The sequence below is a fragment of the Ostreococcus lucimarinus genome, chromosome 11, assembly GCF_000092065.1.
Source record: "Ostreococcus lucimarinus CCE9901 chromosome 11, complete sequence".
Lineage (NCBI taxonomy): Eukaryota > Viridiplantae > Chlorophyta > Mamiellophyceae > Mamiellales > Bathycoccaceae > Ostreococcus > Ostreococcus sp. 'lucimarinus'.
The window spans coordinates 502162-519442 of record NC_009365.1 but is presented as its reverse complement, the minus strand read 5'-3'; the positions used below and the strand labels follow the sequence as shown (position 1 = coordinate 519442).

General features: G+C 60.7%; 11 protein-coding genes across 11 annotated transcripts; 5 read left to right on the top strand and 6 right to left on the bottom strand.

Moving 5' to 3' along the window:
* Positions 1-283: 283 nt before the first annotated feature.
* OSTLU_17428 (predicted protein) lies at positions 284-2056 on the bottom strand (the record flags this gene model as incomplete). The annotated part of the gene is made up of 1 exon (XM_001420330.1): positions 284-2056. One exon carries the CDS (start codon positions 2054-2056, stop codon positions 284-286), a length of 1773 nt encoding a protein of 590 aa, XP_001420367.1.
* A 605-nt stretch (positions 2057-2661) lies between these two features.
* Positions 2662-3600, top strand: OSTLU_17427 (predicted protein; the record flags this gene model as incomplete). The annotated part of the gene is made up of 1 exon (XM_001420496.1): positions 2662-3600. The coding sequence occupies one exon, from the start codon at positions 2662-2664 to the stop codon at positions 3598-3600; it is 939 nt and encodes a 312-aa protein (XP_001420533.1).
* Positions 3601-4055: 455 nt separating this feature from the next.
* OSTLU_26608 (predicted protein) lies at positions 4056-4826 on the top strand (the record flags this gene model as incomplete). The annotated part of the gene is made up of 1 exon (XM_001420495.1): positions 4056-4826. The coding sequence occupies one exon, from the start codon at positions 4056-4058 to the stop codon at positions 4824-4826; it is 771 nt and encodes a 256-aa protein (XP_001420532.1).
* Positions 4827-4832: 6 nt separating this feature from the next.
* OSTLU_26607 (predicted protein) lies at positions 4833-6063 on the bottom strand. The gene has a single exon (XM_001420329.1). The coding sequence runs from the start codon at positions 5894-5896 to the stop codon at positions 4865-4867; it is 1032 nt and encodes a 343-aa protein (XP_001420366.1). The 5' UTR covers positions 5897-6063; the 3' UTR covers positions 4833-4864.
* Positions 6064-6144: 81 nt separating this feature from the next.
* OSTLU_88668 (F-ATPase family transporter: protons (vacuolar)) lies at positions 6145-6954 on the top strand (the record flags this gene model as incomplete). Its single annotated transcript, XM_001420494.1, has 1 exon — positions 6145-6954. The coding sequence occupies one exon, from the start codon at positions 6145-6147 to the stop codon at positions 6952-6954; it is 810 nt and encodes a 269-aa protein (XP_001420531.1).
* A 70-nt stretch (positions 6955-7024) lies between these two features.
* Positions 7025-8308, bottom strand: OSTLU_44170 (predicted protein; the record flags this gene model as incomplete). Its single annotated transcript, XM_001420328.1, has 2 exons — positions 7025-8125; positions 8258-8308. The coding sequence occupies 2 exons, from the start codon at positions 8306-8308 to the stop codon at positions 7025-7027; spliced, it is 1152 nt and encodes a 383-aa protein (XP_001420365.1).
* Positions 8309-8858: 550 nt separating this feature from the next.
* Positions 8859-10037, bottom strand: OSTLU_17423 (predicted protein; the record flags this gene model as incomplete). Its single annotated transcript, XM_001420327.1, has 2 exons — positions 8859-9776; positions 9918-10037. The coding sequence occupies 2 exons, from the start codon at positions 10035-10037 to the stop codon at positions 8859-8861; spliced, it is 1038 nt and encodes a 345-aa protein (XP_001420364.1).
* Positions 10038-10311: 274 nt separating this feature from the next.
* OSTLU_25262 (predicted protein) lies at positions 10312-13824 on the top strand (the record flags this gene model as incomplete). Its single annotated transcript, XM_001420493.1, has 2 exons — positions 10312-11626; positions 11951-13824. 2 exons carry the CDS (start codon positions 10312-10314, stop codon positions 13822-13824), a joined length of 3189 nt encoding a protein of 1062 aa, XP_001420530.1.
* A 95-nt stretch (positions 13825-13919) lies between these two features.
* On the top strand, positions 13920-14696 carry OSTLU_26601 (predicted protein; the record flags this gene model as incomplete). The annotated part of the gene is made up of 1 exon (XM_001420492.1): positions 13920-14696. One exon carries the CDS (start codon positions 13920-13922, stop codon positions 14694-14696), a length of 777 nt encoding a protein of 258 aa, XP_001420529.1.
* Positions 14697-14764: 68 nt separating this feature from the next.
* On the bottom strand, positions 14765-15751 carry OSTLU_44226 (predicted protein; the record flags this gene model as incomplete). The annotated part of the gene is made up of 1 exon (XM_001420326.1): positions 14765-15751. One exon carries the CDS (start codon positions 15749-15751, stop codon positions 14765-14767), a length of 987 nt encoding a protein of 328 aa, XP_001420363.1.
* Positions 15752-16035: 284 nt separating this feature from the next.
* OSTLU_44068 (predicted protein) lies at positions 16036-17271 on the bottom strand (the record flags this gene model as incomplete). The annotated part of the gene is made up of 1 exon (XM_001420325.1): positions 16036-17271. The coding sequence occupies one exon, from the start codon at positions 17269-17271 to the stop codon at positions 16036-16038; it is 1236 nt and encodes a 411-aa protein (XP_001420362.1).
* Positions 17272-17281: the final 10 nt, after the last annotated feature.

The following is a 17281-nucleotide window of genomic DNA, read 5'->3' as shown; positions in this document are numbered from 1 at the left end:
GATGATTCCCCGTCGCGCGCCGAGTTTTCGTCGACGTCGCGCGCGCCGACGGCGCGGACGCGCGCGAGGCCATCGCGCGCGCGACGCGAACGGTTCGTCGCGCTCTTTCGCGCGCTCGGAGCGTCGACGCTCGCCGGCTGACGCGCGCGGCGCGACGATGTGATCGCGTCGCGATGCGTCGACGCGTCCGCGTCAGCCGGCGAGGCGAGGCGCGACGCGCGCGAGGGGGAAGGCGCTCGCGAATTTAGTGTGCTTGTTACATGTACGCCGCGGTCGAGCGCGATCATACGTACGACGTGGGCGGACGGCACTCGTCGCCGTCGATCAAATCGCACGGGAACACGTCCTTGGGCTCCGGATAGATGAGCTTCGCCTTGCCCGCGAGGTAGCGGTTCAACAGGGCGGTGGTGGACGGGTTGAAGCCGTCGCCGGGGGTCATGATTTCACCCTTGGTGCGCTTGCTGTTCATGGACGTGCGCACGCGGGAGGCGAGCACCTTGCCGAGCTCGACGCCCCATTGATCGAACGAGTTCAAGCCCCAGACGAAGCCTTGCGTCGCGACGCGGTGCTCGTAGAGCGACAAGAGCTGACCGGTGGTGTACGCGTTGAGCTCGGGGAGCAAAATGGATAACGACGGACGGTTACCGGTGAAAGTCTTATGCGGGATCAACGCATCCGGGCAAGATTCCGCACGAAGCTCGATGGCGGATTTCCCAACCGCGAGCGCGTCGGCTTGGGCGAAGAAGTTGCACATCAACTCGTCGTGGTTGGAGACGATTTCACCCTTCAAGTACACGCTTTGCTGCGATTTGATGATGCCGATGAAATCGCACGGAATCGTGCGACCTTGATGAATGAGCTGGTAGAAGGAGTGCTGACCATTCGTACCGGGCTCACCGAAATCAATCTCACCGGTTTCGTAATCGAGCGGGGTGCCGTCGATGGCGACGCCCTTACCGTTGGATTCCATCGCGACTTGCTGAATGTGCGGCGCGAGCTTGGCGAGCGCTTGCGTGTACGGCAAAATGGCGCGAGCCGGACAATCCAGGAAGCTGACGTTCCACACGGACAACATACCGAGCGTCAGCGGTAAGTTCTTCTCGAACGGCGCGTTGGCAAAGTGTTGATCCATCGACCACGCGCCCTTCAAGAATTGCTCCATCGTGTCGTAGCCGTACTGGAGCGAAAGCGGCAACATCCCCACGGCGCTGCACACGGAGTATCGCCCGCCAACCCAATCCCAGAAGGCGAAAGCGTTATCAGGGTCGATGCCAAACTCTTCAACGAGCTTCAAGTTGGTCGAAATGGCCACCATGTGCTTTGACACCGCGGCTTCGCCGAGGGACGCGCGAATCCACGCGCGCACGGTGCGCGCGTTCAACATAGTCTCCGCCGTGGTGAACGTCTTCGAAACCACGATCACGAGCGTCGTTTCCGGATCCAAACCGTTTAACGAGCGAGCGACGTCGACCGGGTCGACGTTGGCCAAAAACCGAAGCTGACGCCCTCGCGCCTCGTCGGCGGCTTCCGGGTTCGTGCGCAACGACGTGTGCACGAAGAGCGGGCCGAGGAAAGATCCACCAATCCCGATCGCCACGACATCCTTCAACGGCTTACCCGTTTCCCCGACCCATTCCCCGTTGCGCACGCGCTCAGAAAAGTCCTTAATCTTATCCAAGACGTCGTGCACGTCCGGCACCACGTTTTTCCCGTCGACGTTGATCACCTTATCCTTCGGCGCCCGCGTCGCGACGTGCAAAACCGCCCGGTTCTCCGTGGAGTTGATCGCCTCCCCATTAAACATCGCATTGATCTTCTCCTTCACCCCCGCCGCGCGCGCGAGATCGTACAACTTCGTCATCGTATCGTGCGTCACTCGCTGTCTCGCAAAGTCGCAGTACACCCCGTCGCTCTCAATCACGAGCTCCTCGCATCGCTTCGCGTCCGCGATCAAATCTCTCAGGTGCGTCTTATCGATCTCATTCGCGAAGTGTTCCTTCAGCGCTCGCCACTCCGCCGTCGTGCTTATCAGCGCCGTGCCGCCCTGCGTCCCCATCCGCGTCCATCGCGTCGCGCCTTCGTCAGTCTCCGCGTCTCGTCGTCCGCGCGCGTCGTCCGCTCGTCTCGCGTCGCCGCGTCTCGTCGTCGTCGTCGCACCTTCACCGCCGTCGCCGCCGCCTGCGCGCTCGCCGGCGTCGCTCGCATCGCGAGTCTATCCTTAACGCGTCCGCTTCGCGTCTTTCGTTCGCGACTCACGCGCGCGATTCCTATCGTCGTCGTCGTCGTCGTCGTCGTCAGTCGATCCGTCGATCGTTCGTCTCGAGACGCCATCGTTTTCGCGTTTCGCGCGTCGTCCATCGCGCGTTCGAGGCGCGCGCGCGTCGCGTCGCGTTTGGTTTCGCGCGCGTCGCGCGCGTCGCGTCGCGTCGCGCACCTCCACCGCTCGCGACGAGCGCCGCGCGCATGGTCGGGCGCGATGTGGCGCGCGCGTCGGTCGCGCTCGGCCGTTCGTTTACGCGCATTCTATGTCCTTTATCGCTATGTAATGATTGACGTGCGTTTTAGTACTGTTCGTAGTGTTTGTGCACACGGGAGAGATTTATCGAGGGTTCAGGGGCATCGCGTCGACGGTCGCGGCGCCAGGCGACGACGCGACGCGCGATGTCGACGGCGCGCGCGAGAGACGCGGCGGTCGTCGCGGTGCGGTCGCGCGGGGCGGTGGACCGTCGGCGACGACGCGACGCGCGAGGGCGACGACGCGGCGGCGCGAATGCGAATGCGAATGGGAACGGGACGACGACGACGACGACGACGATAGGGCGCGGGGCGCGCGTCGTCGTCGTCGGCGCGCGCGGTGGGGTCGGACAGGTGATCTGCGCGAAACTGCACGCGCGCGGGTACGACGTCGTGGCGGTGTCGAGAGGGCGCGGGACGGAGGAGACGACGACGACGGGGCCGCGAAGCGTCGGCGGCGTCGATTGTCGAGACGCGCGTTCGATCGAGGCGTCGGGCGCGTTCGACGGCGACGTCGAGGCGGTGGTGTGTTGTCTCGGGACGACGGCGTTTCCGAGCGCGCGATGGCGGGATGAGGATGGGAAGTTTACGAACGGGCCGGAGGCGACGGATTACGTCGGCGCGCGAAACGTCGTCGAGGCGACGAAGAAATTAGCGCCGAATTTGAAGCGATTCGTCTTCGTGTCCAGCGTGGGCGTTTTGAGAACGAACGTGATGCCGTTCGTCGTCTTGAACGCGTTCGGGGTGCTGAAGTGGAAGAGGAAGGGTGAGGAGTGCGTGGAGAATTCCGGGTTGCCGTATACGATTTTACGCCCCGGTCGACTCACCGACGGCCCGTACACGTCGTACGATTTAAACACCCTGCTCAAGGCGACGTCTGGCGCGCGTCGTGACGTGCAGATCGGCGGTGGCGACGACAAGCTGCTGCCCGAAGCGACGTCCAGGCTCGTCGTCGCCGAAGCCGCGTGCGCGGCGCTCGTGTGCGCGAGCGCCGCCGGTCGAGCGTACGAGCTCGGAAGCACCGAGGGCGGCGACGGCCCGCAGGACGACGTGCAGAAGTGGCAAAAACTCTTCGACTCGGTGTAGGCGTCATGTAACTCGTGCGAGCGCGTTGACTCGATCGAAATCGTACTCGGCTCGCGCGCTCGTCCGCACAACGCGACGCCATGCGCGCGCGTCCATCGACGCCCGCGCCCGCGCGCGCCCTCGCACGCGCGCGCACGGCGTCGCAACGCGCGCGCGCGCGATCTCGAACGGCGCTCGGCCGACGGCGCTCGTTTTACGAGCAAGACGGCGCGGATTTCACCTCCGGGACATCGGCTGTCCCGGAGCTCACGCTCGCGAAACTTCGCATCGACGAGCGCGCCGTCGTCGGTCGCGGCGCCTTCTCCGAGTGCTTCCGCGGCACGTACGAGGATTCTGCGAACGTCGTCGCCAAGCGGTATCGCGTGGACGTGCGAGGCCGGGACGTGGAAAGCTTTTACGCGGACGAGCTCGAGAGCGCGCGAGCGCTGCGCGACTGCGACGGCGTCGCGCCCTTCATGGGCGCCGCCGGCGTCGGACAGTGGCTCGTGTGGGAAGACGTCGGACGAGTGACTTTAGAGGACGTTCTCGCGCGCGGCGATGGGCTGGCGCTGGCGAGGGAGACGTTTGGGGATTTGAGCGACGACGCGGCGGCGTTTCGATTTCTCGCGTCGACGCTCGCGCGAGCCGTGGCGTCGGTGCACGCGTTCGATATGATACACAGGGATGTGAAACCGGCGAATGTCATTTTATCCGACGCACGAAAGCGGACGTTGTTGTGCGACGTGGGGGCGTGCGCGGACGTGCAGACGGGTCGGAATATGGACGGCGCGGAGGCGATATTTGATCCGACGTACGGCGCTCCGGAGCAGTTTCGTAAAGTGGCGAGTTCGCCGCCGCTCGGTGGATTTCCGAGCATCGGTGGGTTGTTCGGGAGGAAGAAAAACGCCGAAGCGAGTTCCGCGAATGGTTTTACGCTCGAGCCGAGTGGAGAGCCACCGACGGTGTTGCTCGATGCGTACTCGCTCGGCGTCACGCTCCTCAGATGCGGCGTGCCGTCTCTTCGCGGGGAAAGCGCCATCGTGCGCGCGCGAAAGGATATTGACGCGTGCGGGGGAGATTTAGACCTTTGGCGTCGCGAGGTGTGCGTGCCAGGGGTGAATGATTTCACATTATTGGATGAATTGGGCGCGTGGGCGACGATCACGAGATTAGCCGCCGTCGATCCGAACGAGCGATTTAGCGTGCGCCGAGCGTTGGACGCGGATGAATTTCTTTCTAGCGCGTAATCAATTGAATAAAATATACTAGTTGCTGCGTTACTCGCTCAACTTACCCACAAAGCGAACAACGCGATGACGCTCGCGTTGAACGCCGCGTGCACCGCGATGGATGCTGCCAAGTTTCTCGTCCTCGCGTACACGATGCCCGTCGCCAACCCAACGGCGACGAGTTGCACCGTGTCGCCGACGCCGTGCTGGTGAATCAACGCGAAAATCAGCGCCGACACCCCGATGGCTGGGGTGGTGTCCATAAATTTCGTGAGCGACGGCAACATGTACCCGCGAAACACGGTCTCCTCAAAAATCGGCGCCAAAATCACCGTCGTGACGACGAGATTCGCGATTCCGTGAGGGCCCGCCGCGAACGCCTTTTCGATGACGTCTACGCTAGACGACCCATTCCCATCGCCTCCGCGTAATCCCGCGGCGTACAAAACCCACGTCACGAGCGCGACGCCTAAAAACGTGCCTAAAATCGCCCTTCCCGCCTCGCTCGCGCTCGCGCTCGCGCGTTCGTTTTGCGCCTTGGCCGCGGCGTCTCGCTTCCACTTCGACGCGTCGCGACCCGTCGCGTTGACCGCCGCATCACTCGACGAGAACGCATCGTTAAACCACCCCAACGGCAGCGGCGCGAACTTCTTCACGCTCAGCGCCAAAATCCCCGCGCCGAGCGCGATTTGAATAATCTCCGCGTCTAGTAGAATATCCGCGAACGCGCTCGGGTCGTCGAACGCGCGTCGCAAATCCTCCGCCAGCGCCTCCGCGCTCTCGGGCGCGTCCCGCCCTTCCCGACTCGCCCTCGCCGCGTGCTCAACCATCGGCGCCAAGCACCCCGCCGCGTAGAAGCTCGCGTCCACGGCGAGCATCGTCGCCGCGAAGCGCGCGCCGCCGTGCGGGACGTCCCATCGCGGCCCCGCGCCGAGCCAATCCCGATCCGCGTCGTACGCCGCCAGCGGATCCGCGCGCCCGCGCGTCGCGTCGTCCGACGCCTCGTCGCGCGTCGATCGCGCTTCGCGCGTCGCCGCGCCGTCGCCGTCGCGCGCGCGCGTCCCCAGCGCCGAGTCCAGATTCGCCATCGTCGTCGTCTCGCGCGTCGGCGACGCCCGCTTCGCGCCTCGCGCGTCGTCCATCGACGCGCGCGCGCGACGTCGATGGACGACGCGCCTCGCGCGCGTCGATGGACGTCCCGACGCGACGCGCGCGACGCCGCGCGCGCGCATCGCGCGATGGATGGATGGATGCGGCGCGCGATGTGACGCCGCACATCGCGCGCCGACGCGATAGGAACGCCGCGACCCGACGCGCGGATCATTCAATCGCCGTCATGTCGAGCGCGGGCGCGCGATTGAACGTGACGCCGACGGTGACGACGCTCGCGGTGATCAAATCTCGGCTCGCGGGCGCGCAGCGCGGGCATCGATTGCTGAAGAAGAAGGCGGACGCGCTGACGCTGCGGTATCGCGGCATCCTGCGCGACATCGTCGAGGCGAAGCGTAAGCTGGCGACGTCGATGCGGGACGCGCACTTCGCGTGGACGCGGGCGAAGTACGCGGGGGGGGACGCGGTGAAGCACGCGGTGCTGGACGGCGTGGACCGGGCGAACGTGCGAGTGATGGCGCACGAGGATAACGTGGCGGGAGTGAAGATACCGAAGTTTACGTGCAGGAAGTGCGGGGCGGACGAACGGAGGATGGAGCTGACGGGATTGGCGCGGGGGGGGGCGCGCGTGCGAGAGGCGAAGGCGTCGTACGGCGAGGCGATTGGATTGTTGAGCGAATTAGCGAGCTTGCAGACGGCGTTCGTGACGCTGGACGAGGCGATAAAGACGACGAATCGACGGGTGAACGCGTTGGAGAATTACGTGACGCCGAGATTGCAGAACACGGTGAAGTACATCTTGAGCGAGTTGGACGAACTCGAGCGGGAGGAGTTCTTTAGGTTGAAAAAGGTGCAGGCGAAGAAGAAGAAAGACATCGAGGAGACGGAGATGATGGAGGCGGAGGAAGAGAAACGGATCACGCAAGCCGTGGATGCGGAGTTGCGGGCGTTCGGGGACGTCATCGGAGGTGAGGGCGGACGCGGGGCGGGAGGGAATTTGATCGAAAGCGAGCACGACGAAGATTTGTTGTTTTAGATCGTCTCGTAAAATTTAGCGACGAAAGAATTGTTTATGAATGATGACCGCTACGTTGTTCACTAAAAGACTAGAGCGCCGGCAACTCGGCGTCGGCGAGGTCGGGTAGTGGAAATCGCAAAATCGCCGCCGCGCCCGTGATTTGCTCGAGCTGCTCCCCGCTCGCGTGCGCGGATGAAAAAATGTGCACGATTCCACCAGATTTCGTGACTTCTTCGGTGACGCGCACCCACATTTTTCGTTGCGCGACGTTGCGCGTTCGAAACACCGTATCCGTGATCAAAAGCTTGTCGATGGCGTTCAGCTCGTGCGCCGCCATGACGTGCGCGGGACCGTAAAACGCGCGCGCGGGATCATTAGCGAGCATTTCGAAGAAGTCATCGAGCGCTTTCACTTCGCTCGCCGCTTTGGTATCGGAAATCAAAGCTCGAACCGTGGGGTTCTCCAAGACTTCACTCAGTGAGTGCACGTACGCGCTCGACGCGTGCGCCTTGATGACGCGACTGAAATTTGTTTGAAGCGTCTTCCAGTTCTTCCGCACGGCTTCGAGCTTCAAAAAGTCCGTGAACGTATCTTTCGTGAATCCCGGTCCCGCGATCACCAAACACTTCACCCTGTCGAAATCTACGTGTCTCTCGACGACGCTCGCGACGTTGCTAAAAAATTTCGTCTCCGCCTTTTCGTATCCCATCAAAGCCATCCCTCGCTTTCGAGGCATCGACGCCTCGATCTTCCCTTTCACGATCGTCTGCGTCGCTCCGACTAAAACTACGTTCGCTAAGCCATCGACGATGAGCACGGCGGCCAGATCCGCCGTCGCCGACGGATCCGCCGCCTCCTCTAACCGCCCGACGTCCACGCTATCCCACGCCGTCTTTTCAATCTTCACCGCCCGCCCGATCCCTATCTCCAGCGTGTGATACGCGTTCAGTTTCACCTCTTCGCATTCCGTTTTATTCTGTCCCTTGACCCTGATCGTCGCGCCTTCCGCGTCGTATTCCACGTCTTCGCAGCGCACGCGCAGCGTCAGCTTCACCACCTTGCTCGACGACTCCCTCAGCTCGCCCGCGTGCTCGTTCTTCAGCTTCCGCATCGTCGCGCACTCGACCTCGTCGTCGACGGCGATCAAATTATACGCGTGCCACACGTCGTCCGCGCTCTCGGGGACGAACTGCGCGCGCGTCGCGGGGCGTCAGTCTTCGTCTTCGTCTCGTCCCGCGCGGGCGCGGCGCGACGCGCGAGACGATCGGGACGGCGCCATTGCGTCGCGCGGACGCGCGCGATGACGGCTTCGCGCGCGCACCTTTATCCAACCCTTGGCGTTCTTCTCGAACGCGCGGCTGGTGATCTTCATCCCGCGGTGCGCGCGCGGCGCGGGAAGTGAAGTTGGAAGTGAAGTTGGAAGTGAGTTGGTTGGCGCGGAGCGTCGGACGGTTGGACGATCGAACGATCGGACGCGCGCGACCGCGCGCGCGTCGGTCGACGGCGCGGTGCGCGCGATTAAAATTACCCCGCGAGCGTCGCGCGCGGTGACGGGCGTCGACGCGCGAGATGACGTCCTGGGAGGTATCGCGCGCGACGATGTTAGGCGGCGCGCGGCGATATAAATAGCGGCGTCGGCTCGGGGACGGTTGATCGGACGACACACCTCGCTCGAGCGCGCGCGCGCGCGTTGGAGTCGTCGGTATATTTATTGATGATAAGGGCCGATCGTCGACGACGGTCGCGGCGGTGGAGTGCGCGGAATTTATGGAGGCTTCGTCTCGGCGTCGTCGCGACGGTTTACGTCTTCTCATTCGTCAGCGCGCGCGCTTTGGAAGCCGGAGCGCCGTGTTTTGCGGACTATCAATGCGATAGTGGAATTTGTGCGTCAGATGGTGTTCTTACAAATGCGCCGCCGCCGCCTACGGCGGTGGCACTGCCGAATCCACCGCCGAATCCGCCGCCGAATCCGCCGCCGAGTCCACCGACAAGTCCGCCGCCCAGTCCGCCGCCGAATCCACCGCCAAGTCCGCCGCCGAATCCGCCACTACCGCAATTTCCACCAACGCCTTCGGCGTCGCCACCAAATCCACCGCCGAATCCACCGCCGCCGAGTCCACCACCAAATCCACCGCCGAGTCCGCCACCAAATCCACCGCCCAGTCCACCATCGAATCCACCGCCGAGTCCGCCACCAAATCCACCGCCGAGTCCACCACCAAATCCACCGCCGAGTCCGCCGCCGAGTCCGCCGCCGAGTCCGCCGCCAAGTCCACCACCAAATCCACCGCCGAGTCCGCCGCCAAATCCGCCGCCAAATCCGCCACTACCGCAATTTCCACCAACGCCTTCGGCGTCGCCAACAAGTCCGCCGCCGAATCCGCCGCCGAGTCCGCCGCCGAGTCCGCCGCCGAGTCCGCCACCGAGTCCGCCACCAAATTCACCGCCGAGTCCACCACCAAATCCACCGCCGAGTCCGCCACCAAATCCACCGCCGAGTCCGCCACCAAATGCACCGCCGAGTCCACCACCAAATCCACCGCCGAGTCCGTCGCCGAGTCCGCCGCCGAGTCCGCCACCAAATCCTCCGCCGAGTCCGCCACCAAATCCTCCGCCGAGTCCGCCGCCGAGTCCGCCGCCCAGTCCGCCGCCCAGTCCGCCACCCAGTCCACCACCCAGTCCGCCGCCCAGTCCGCCGCCCAGTCCGCCGCCGAGTCCGCCGCCCAGTCCGCCGCCCAGTCCGCCGCCCAGTCCGCCACCCAGTCCACCACCCAGTCCGCCGCCGAGTCCGCCGCCGAGTCCGCCGCCAAATCAAGCTTCGCCGTTTTCGTTTCCACCGGCTTCGGGACGCAAACTCATGGCGTTCGGTGTGTGCGCATCCGCGGCTCCAACCCCGCCTCCGCCGACGCCGCCTCTCAATGATACGGACTCTGGCGATGGAAACATCGTAAAGCGCGCTCGCAAGTGGCTCGGCGTTTCACCAAGTATCGCTGGTTCTGTTGCACTCGGTTTGGTTGTCTTGCTCGCCATTTGCGTGCTATTCGCTCGCTCTCAGTGTTCAGCACGATACCGTGATTCAGATCACGACGGTGTCGAGCCATCGATGTCGCATAATCGAATGTTAGACGTAGAGAACGTCCCACGGCGAAGGCTACGTCGTCGAACACACTCGTCGTTACAGTCTCCAGCATCTGAAGCTTCGTCGAGTGATGACGACATGCCTCGTCCGGAGCCATCTTACAACGCCTTGCGCGTCGACAGCAATCGCAGGAGGAAAACGTACGCCACGGTTAACAACGTTTTGACTTCCACCAGTCTTTTTTTGGAAGGCCGAGCGAAGGAGGCACACAACGGCGGGCGGTATCGACCTTGACCATGATGAAGTTCATCGTTCGTCGTCCACGCGATGACGTCAATGAGCGCACGGTGGCGGAGGATAAGATTGAAATGACAGCTGCTGAGTCTCACGGCGACGCCGCAGGAGAGAGTCAACCGAACCCGCGCGCGGAGATGGTTGATCAGAGCCCGGATGAGGCGTCGGGCGGAGCTCCTGTTGTGGCGCAGCGTGTATTAAACGTCGATGAGATTGATACGAGCGCAATCACCGGTCTGCGCGCCATCACGGCGTTGCAAATCGCATGCGGGCACTGGTTACTCTTTTACGGAAACAGCGAATCGCCGTACTTGGACTTTCAAGGCGGCGTCGCCGTGAGCATCTTTTTTCTCATCACTGGATTCGTCATGTACATTGCGTATCACGAGAAAGTAGAAAAACAAGGCTTCAAGTATTGGGAGTTCATCAAACGGCGCTACATTCGAGTGCTACCTCTCCATTGGTTTGCGCTTGCGTGGTTCGCGCCGTTCCTGGCGTTTAATTATAGAACAATCGTGGCGGATTACAATTTCTGGCAGAACAAGAGTGGTGAGGTGAACCTGATCATGGGCATCGTCCTGACACCATTATTGATGCAATCTTGGATATTTTCTCTATGCTACTGGAATTCTGTGTGCTGGAGTCTGAGTTGTCAACTGGGGTATTACTTTTGCTTTCCGTGGCTGACGCGCAAGCTCAACGCGTTGGTGCGCAAATTCGAGGAGAAAGCGGCGATCGACTTTCCCATCGCGGACGATCTCGAAAATAAATCCAGTACTGAATCTTCTCGCTTCGATTCGGTTCAAAAGTCTTGCCGAAAGTATCTTATGTACGCCTATCACGCGTCCTACATGGCCCCACTCGGCGTCATGGGCGCTGTTAACTCTCCAGCGTTTCGAAATGTGTGGCGTGACGCGAATTTCGAGTCTCGAGCACACGTCGTCGTGACCGCGTTAGATGGTGATATGGATGGTATGCGCGCATACTTTTGCGGTCGAGCGTGGTTCCCTGTGCGAATACCGCTCTTCTTCATGGGCATGCTTGTCGGCGCGATGCGTCTGCGTTTAGCGCGGCGCGGTGTGACACCTCAAACTGAGAGATTTTGGGCAAAGTTCACCGATTACTTCTCATTGGGCTTCGCTTCTTGGCTGATTGGCTCCGTCATTACATCCGGCTTGGTCGCAGACTCGAAGAACGTGCGCATCTTTAACGAATTCTTTCTCACGGCGCCGTGCGCGTTTTGGCTGTACGGTTTAACCGTCACGCGCAAATCATACACCGTCCAAGTCCTCAGGAATCCCGTCGCCCAAGCCATCGGTACGTGGTCTTACGCCATGTACCTCCTACACCTTCCCCTTTACACCTCTTGGGCCGCCCTCGAGTACGACACCATGCGCGTATTCCCCGCCTGCGACCGCACGTCGCCGAGTATCAAAGTCTGGGCCGATTGTTTCCGCAACTTCGACGAAAAGCAAAATCTTCCCAACGTAGTCGTCTTGGTGTTTTTGTTCTTCCTAGTTTTGCTCTCTTTCGTCGCGCATCACACGATCGAGAAACCTGGAAGCCGGTACATGTCCCGTCTCCTCGCGAGCGTCTCGCGTTGACGCCGCGTCCCGCCGACGCCGCATTCCTTCGCTTGAGGACACACTTCTTCGGACGCGCATGGCGCGGCGCTGAGTCTCAAAGACGCGCAAACGACAGACACGCGCGTCATGCACGCCGTTGACGCCGCGCGCGCGCTCACGACGCGCCGCGGGCGGTCTTTACTCGACCACTGTTGGGGCGACGCCGCGCACGCGAGCTCGAATCACACCGGTGGCGAATGGATGCGCTTCATCGCGTGGCTAGTCATGCTTTGCATGGCGGTGGTGTTCTTGATCGTGGCGGTAAAGAAGTGGCCGCCGCCGCAGCGAGTGTTTCCGAGGAGGAAACCGTTGATGAGCGTGCCGTGGTGCTTGGCGGCGCGGTTGTTGGGGTACGGGGTGTTCGATTGGCGCACGGGGAAGCTGACGCCGTGGTGGGATTTCATCAAGGAGCGACACGACATATTGAATATATTCGCTGGCGACGCGGCGTTCATAACGCAGCGAGGGCGGTTCGCGCACTTGGCGACGGAGTTGGCGAGCACGGCGGCGGCTTCTATGGTGCTGACGGATTTAACGAGCGCTCGCGTGAGCGGTGGGTTTTGGACCAATCAGATATGGGTATTCGTGTTGCTGTTGACGTATGACATCGTGCTCGGGATCGCGCTGCGATTGGCGACTTTAGGGGCGACGAAGGTAAGTTTTGAAGCGGCGGAAAACGTCGGTTTCATGTGCGCCGAGAGCGGGGAAATTCAAGACTTGGAAGACGAGGAGCAGCTGATCGAGATGGGAATCAAGGCTTCGCATGCGTTTAATTTGACTCAGTATCGTCTTCTTGAAGCGTGCGTCGCGTTCTCATTTGTGAACGTTTTGGTATGTTCGCTTTGGGCGCACTTGGCGAATCCTGCCGACGGATGCGGCGACGCGTTTAACACGTTTGTGGCGTACATATACGTCTTCGGATTATATCAAGGCTTTTCTTTGACCGTCATTAGCCCATTTGCACTCACTGTGCGGTGGTGTGCGGCCGCTTTCTTGATCACACGCATCGATGAAGTGCAGACGCCCGAGGAGACGATGGATTGCTGTTGGAAACACATGTGCCCGCGGCTTTGCGGATGCAGACCCCCGCTCGTGACTCCGCTCGAGCAGCGCACGGTGAGTAAACTATTCATGAGCCCGCGTAAGGATAACGGCGTAATGACTGGGAATATCGTCAAGGCGGCAGCAGTGGTCGGGAAGTCGAGATATGATGCGCAGGATTCACCGCTGACACCTCGGCCAGAGTCGATGAACCGGGACGTCGAGAGCGGGTCTGCAGATTTATTTACCAGCGCGACGGAAGGTAAAGAGGACACCGACGATGAAACTCCTGAAAACATCGGCGCTCGACCACAGCTCACGCTGTCGCCATCGGAGAAGTACGCAATATTTCGACGTCAAGCGTCACTCCGCAAGGACATCGCGCTCGAGGACATCGATTGCGCGCAATACCCCGACGGAGATTTTGATCATCGACCTTCGTACGAACTAGGCCATAGCGATCAAATTGCGGGTGAATCTGCGTTCGCTGCCGCGCGCATGGCGCTCATCAGTGCTGGTAAGCTCACCCCAGAGCAAGTCGTGCGAACGCGCGATTTCAAGCACGACTGGAGCGCGCGCAAAAGTAGGTACGACAGCGCCTCTGACTCCGGCGGCGAGTCCACGGAAGATTCTGATCCCGAATTAGGAGTCAACGACAAGACCGCCGACGACGTCGACGACGTCATCGTTCGCACCGACGTCGCGAATATGGAGTCTTCGGCGTCGCCCACTGTGAGGTGGTCTCGCAAGCTCAAGGACGCCGCCTCGCCCGCCGACGACACCATTGACGACGACGAGTTATTCGATGAAGAGTTAGATTCAGATCCTTGGGGTGATGGTTCGGCGTAGGACACGTTAGCAGACAGTAGCACGGTGCTACTGTATGAATAAATTAATACGACGTCGACACCACCGTTTGCCGCACACTGCGACGGCGTTGATTGATGTCCCGAATCGTCGCCGTCGCCTCCCCGACGCCTTCGACCGCGCCGCGCACCACATTACGTCGACGTGATACGTTCATCGCGCCCTTGCTCGCGTCCTGCCTCGTTCGCCCCGCGCGCGCGTCGCTCGTCGACGAAACGTCGGCGACCAGAGTGTTCGCAGAGACGTCGAAAAGCGTCGCGCGCGTCGCCGTTGTCGCGCCCAATGGCGAGATTAGCGGCCGCGGGAGTGGTGTGGTGTGGTACATCGACGATGCGTACGCCTACATCGCGACGAACGCGCACTGCGTGGTGAAGGGGAATGAAAACGAAAAGTTGGTCGTGATGCTCGCGAGCGGCGCCGCGGCGGCATTGGATAAAGACGCATCGTATTTCGTCAACAGAAGCACCGATATTGGGTTTTTGAAGGTACCTATTGGCAGTTTCGGTGCGGACGCGCCCGTGGCGGCGAAGATCGGGACGAGCGATAATTTGCGCGTCGGGCAGAGCGCGTTCTCGTTGGGATTTGAAGAGGACGGCGCGGCCGTGCTGAGCTCTGGAACTATTAATGGATTGAAGAGGAAAATTCCGAGCAGGAACGGGGTTGGGTTGAAAGGTTTGATTCAGACGGACGCGCAAGTCACGGAGTTTACGAGTGGGGGCGCGTTGTGCGATAGTGCTGGACGGGTGATTGGATTGAACGTCGTCGCGTACGCGGGATCGCAAAAGCGAGATCCGCAAGGCGTGAACTTCGCAATCCCGATCGATGCCGTGCGCTTAGCGGCGGAACAAATGTGATAATGATTTATTTCACGTAATCCCGATCGATGCCGTGCGCTTAGCGGCGGAGCAAATGTGATAATGATTTATTTCACGTACAACAGTAGATTCGGAGTTCCTGGGAGTAATGACCCACCTCGAATTTTGTCGCGCGACGCAGTTGATGTGAGATGCTTCTTCAAATTTTCAGGGCTCATGCGTGGGGAAAACATAAGAAGGCGCGTCGCTGCGCCGACGGCGTGCGCGACCGCCATACTCGTACCGCTTTGAAATGCATATGCCGTGTCGCTTGGATGCTCACACGCAGTGCTTCCACCGCATGCACCGAGAATTTGCACGCCGGGCGCGAATAAATCAACGCACCTTCCAGAGTTTCCATAGGCGTACGGCGCGTCTGCTTGATCGCTGGCTGCGACAGTCAGCGTCTCCGCGACGTTTCCAGGCGAAATCGTGCATGCGTCTCCTTTTTGGTTACCAGCGGCGCAAACGATGAATACTCCACGTCCAGTGAGCGTTTGGACGACGCGTTCGAGTGCGCGTGACCAAATTCCATTTCGCACTCCGAGCGCTAAACTGACCACGGCTGGCTCGGACGGCGTCGCCACACCGAGCACCCATTCAAGTCCCTCAATCAGCCCCGAGAGCTCACCATTTCCGTTACAGTCGAGAACTCTCACAGAGTGGAGAACTGTCTTGCCGCTATACGCGATTTGATTGATGGTCGAAGCCACGTGACTACCGTGACCATCGCAGTCATCAGGTTCGGCGTCATCGTCGACTAAATCGACGCCGCGCCCAAACGCTTGATCTTTGAATTCCACGTGCGTCCTTCTCACACCCGTGTCAAGCAGATAAACGTGCACGATGCTCCCATAGCCATCTTCAGGGGGATCGCGAGGAAGCAACTTACCATCAAGCCCGTCTCTACCGTTCAGACGGTCTCTGGACCAGGTTGTCACGCCTTGTGAAAACACTTCAACGTCTTCTTCGAAATCTAGCGCGGGAACGCACGTGCGAAGTGCGTTGACTTCCTTGTCGTCGGCAAACACGGCAAATAAACGAGCGAATCGCATTCGCCGACGACATTTTATCTTCAAATGCCACAGACAATGAAAATTCATATGCTTCGTCGTCGACTCCAGGGCGTCACAGATTTCATCGACGGCACCATCGTACGAGACGATGTACGGTTTGCGCACAGGACTCGCGGCGACGAGCTTGTTGCATAGCGCGAGCGCTAGTGCGCATATCAAGGTGAGCAACGCGCGCATGGAGCGTCAGATTGTGTGGCAGTTGTCGCGCCCTCGTCGGTGCGAACGCGGCGCACCATCGATTAAACATTGAACATTTATTACTTTTACAAAACAAACCTATCAATCGCTTCCGCGACACCGTCTTGCGTGTTTGAAGCATCGAGGACGTGTGCGGCACCGCTTTTTGTCTTTTCCGTGGCGTTCGCCATGGCGACGCCGCAACCGACGAATCGAAGCATTTCGGCATCGTTTTCGCCGTCGCCGATGGCGACAACGTCCGTCATCGGATTCACATCCATGGATTTCAACACGGCTCGAACGCCCTTTGACTTATCGTTCCCAAGGGGTAATATTTCTAGCATATCCGCCACCGCTTGTGTGACCTCCGCTCGACCCCTGAATGCGGCTTCCCAAATCGATCGAACGCCGTCAATGCTCTCTTTGCTCGGTCCCATTAATAATAGTTTACGAACGGTGTTATTGGATAGTATCTCATCCACCGATCCGGCGATTTCGCTGGCTGGTTCGTGATAGGTGTGGTGGAGCTCGTCCAAGAGTACGCTCGGCGCAAGCGTCGCGCAATTGTCGCCACAAAACGCCGTGAGCGCCAATCCGTCGTGCACGACGTCATCCATCATCATGAAGGCATCTCTCGTGACGTCTTCGGGCATTTTCGCTTCATAGACCAGAGCACCGCCTCGACCGTACACTTCTAGACCTTGTAAGAACACCCCAGGTGTGTTCTTACCGACGATAATGCCGTCTAATCCTTGCGTGGCGGCGGCTTTAATCGCCGCCGGTCTCGCCTTGCCCGTGGCGACGACAACTTCGACTCCCGACGCCATCGCCCGGCGCAAAGCATCGGCGACTCGAGGCGTGATGACACTATTTTCATTTAATAGCGTGCCGTCTAAATCCGTCACGAGCACACTTCTCTGTGTCGTGAGCGTCGTCGAAGAAGAGTCGGACGTCGATTCTCCCGACGCGCGTCTCGTGAGCCCGGTGACTTTCCATCCGAGCGCCTTCAAGACCTCTTGCTCCGCCGCCGCCATTACCTCCGCCTCGCTTTCGCTGACTTCGTGATCCATACCTAATAAATGTAAAGTCCCGTGCACGAGCAAAACTCGGCACTCATCCCGCAAAGAATGCCCCACCTCCCGCGCCTGGGCGCTCGCCGTGTCCACGCTCACGATGACGTCCCCGAGCACTGCCATCGGCCCGAAACTCTCCGCAGGAAAGCTCAAAACATCCGTCGCGCTATCTTTCTCTCTATACCCCGCGTTCAAGCTTCGAATGTACTCATCCGAGCACAGCGCCACGCTCAACTCGCAGTGCGACATCGACTTTGGC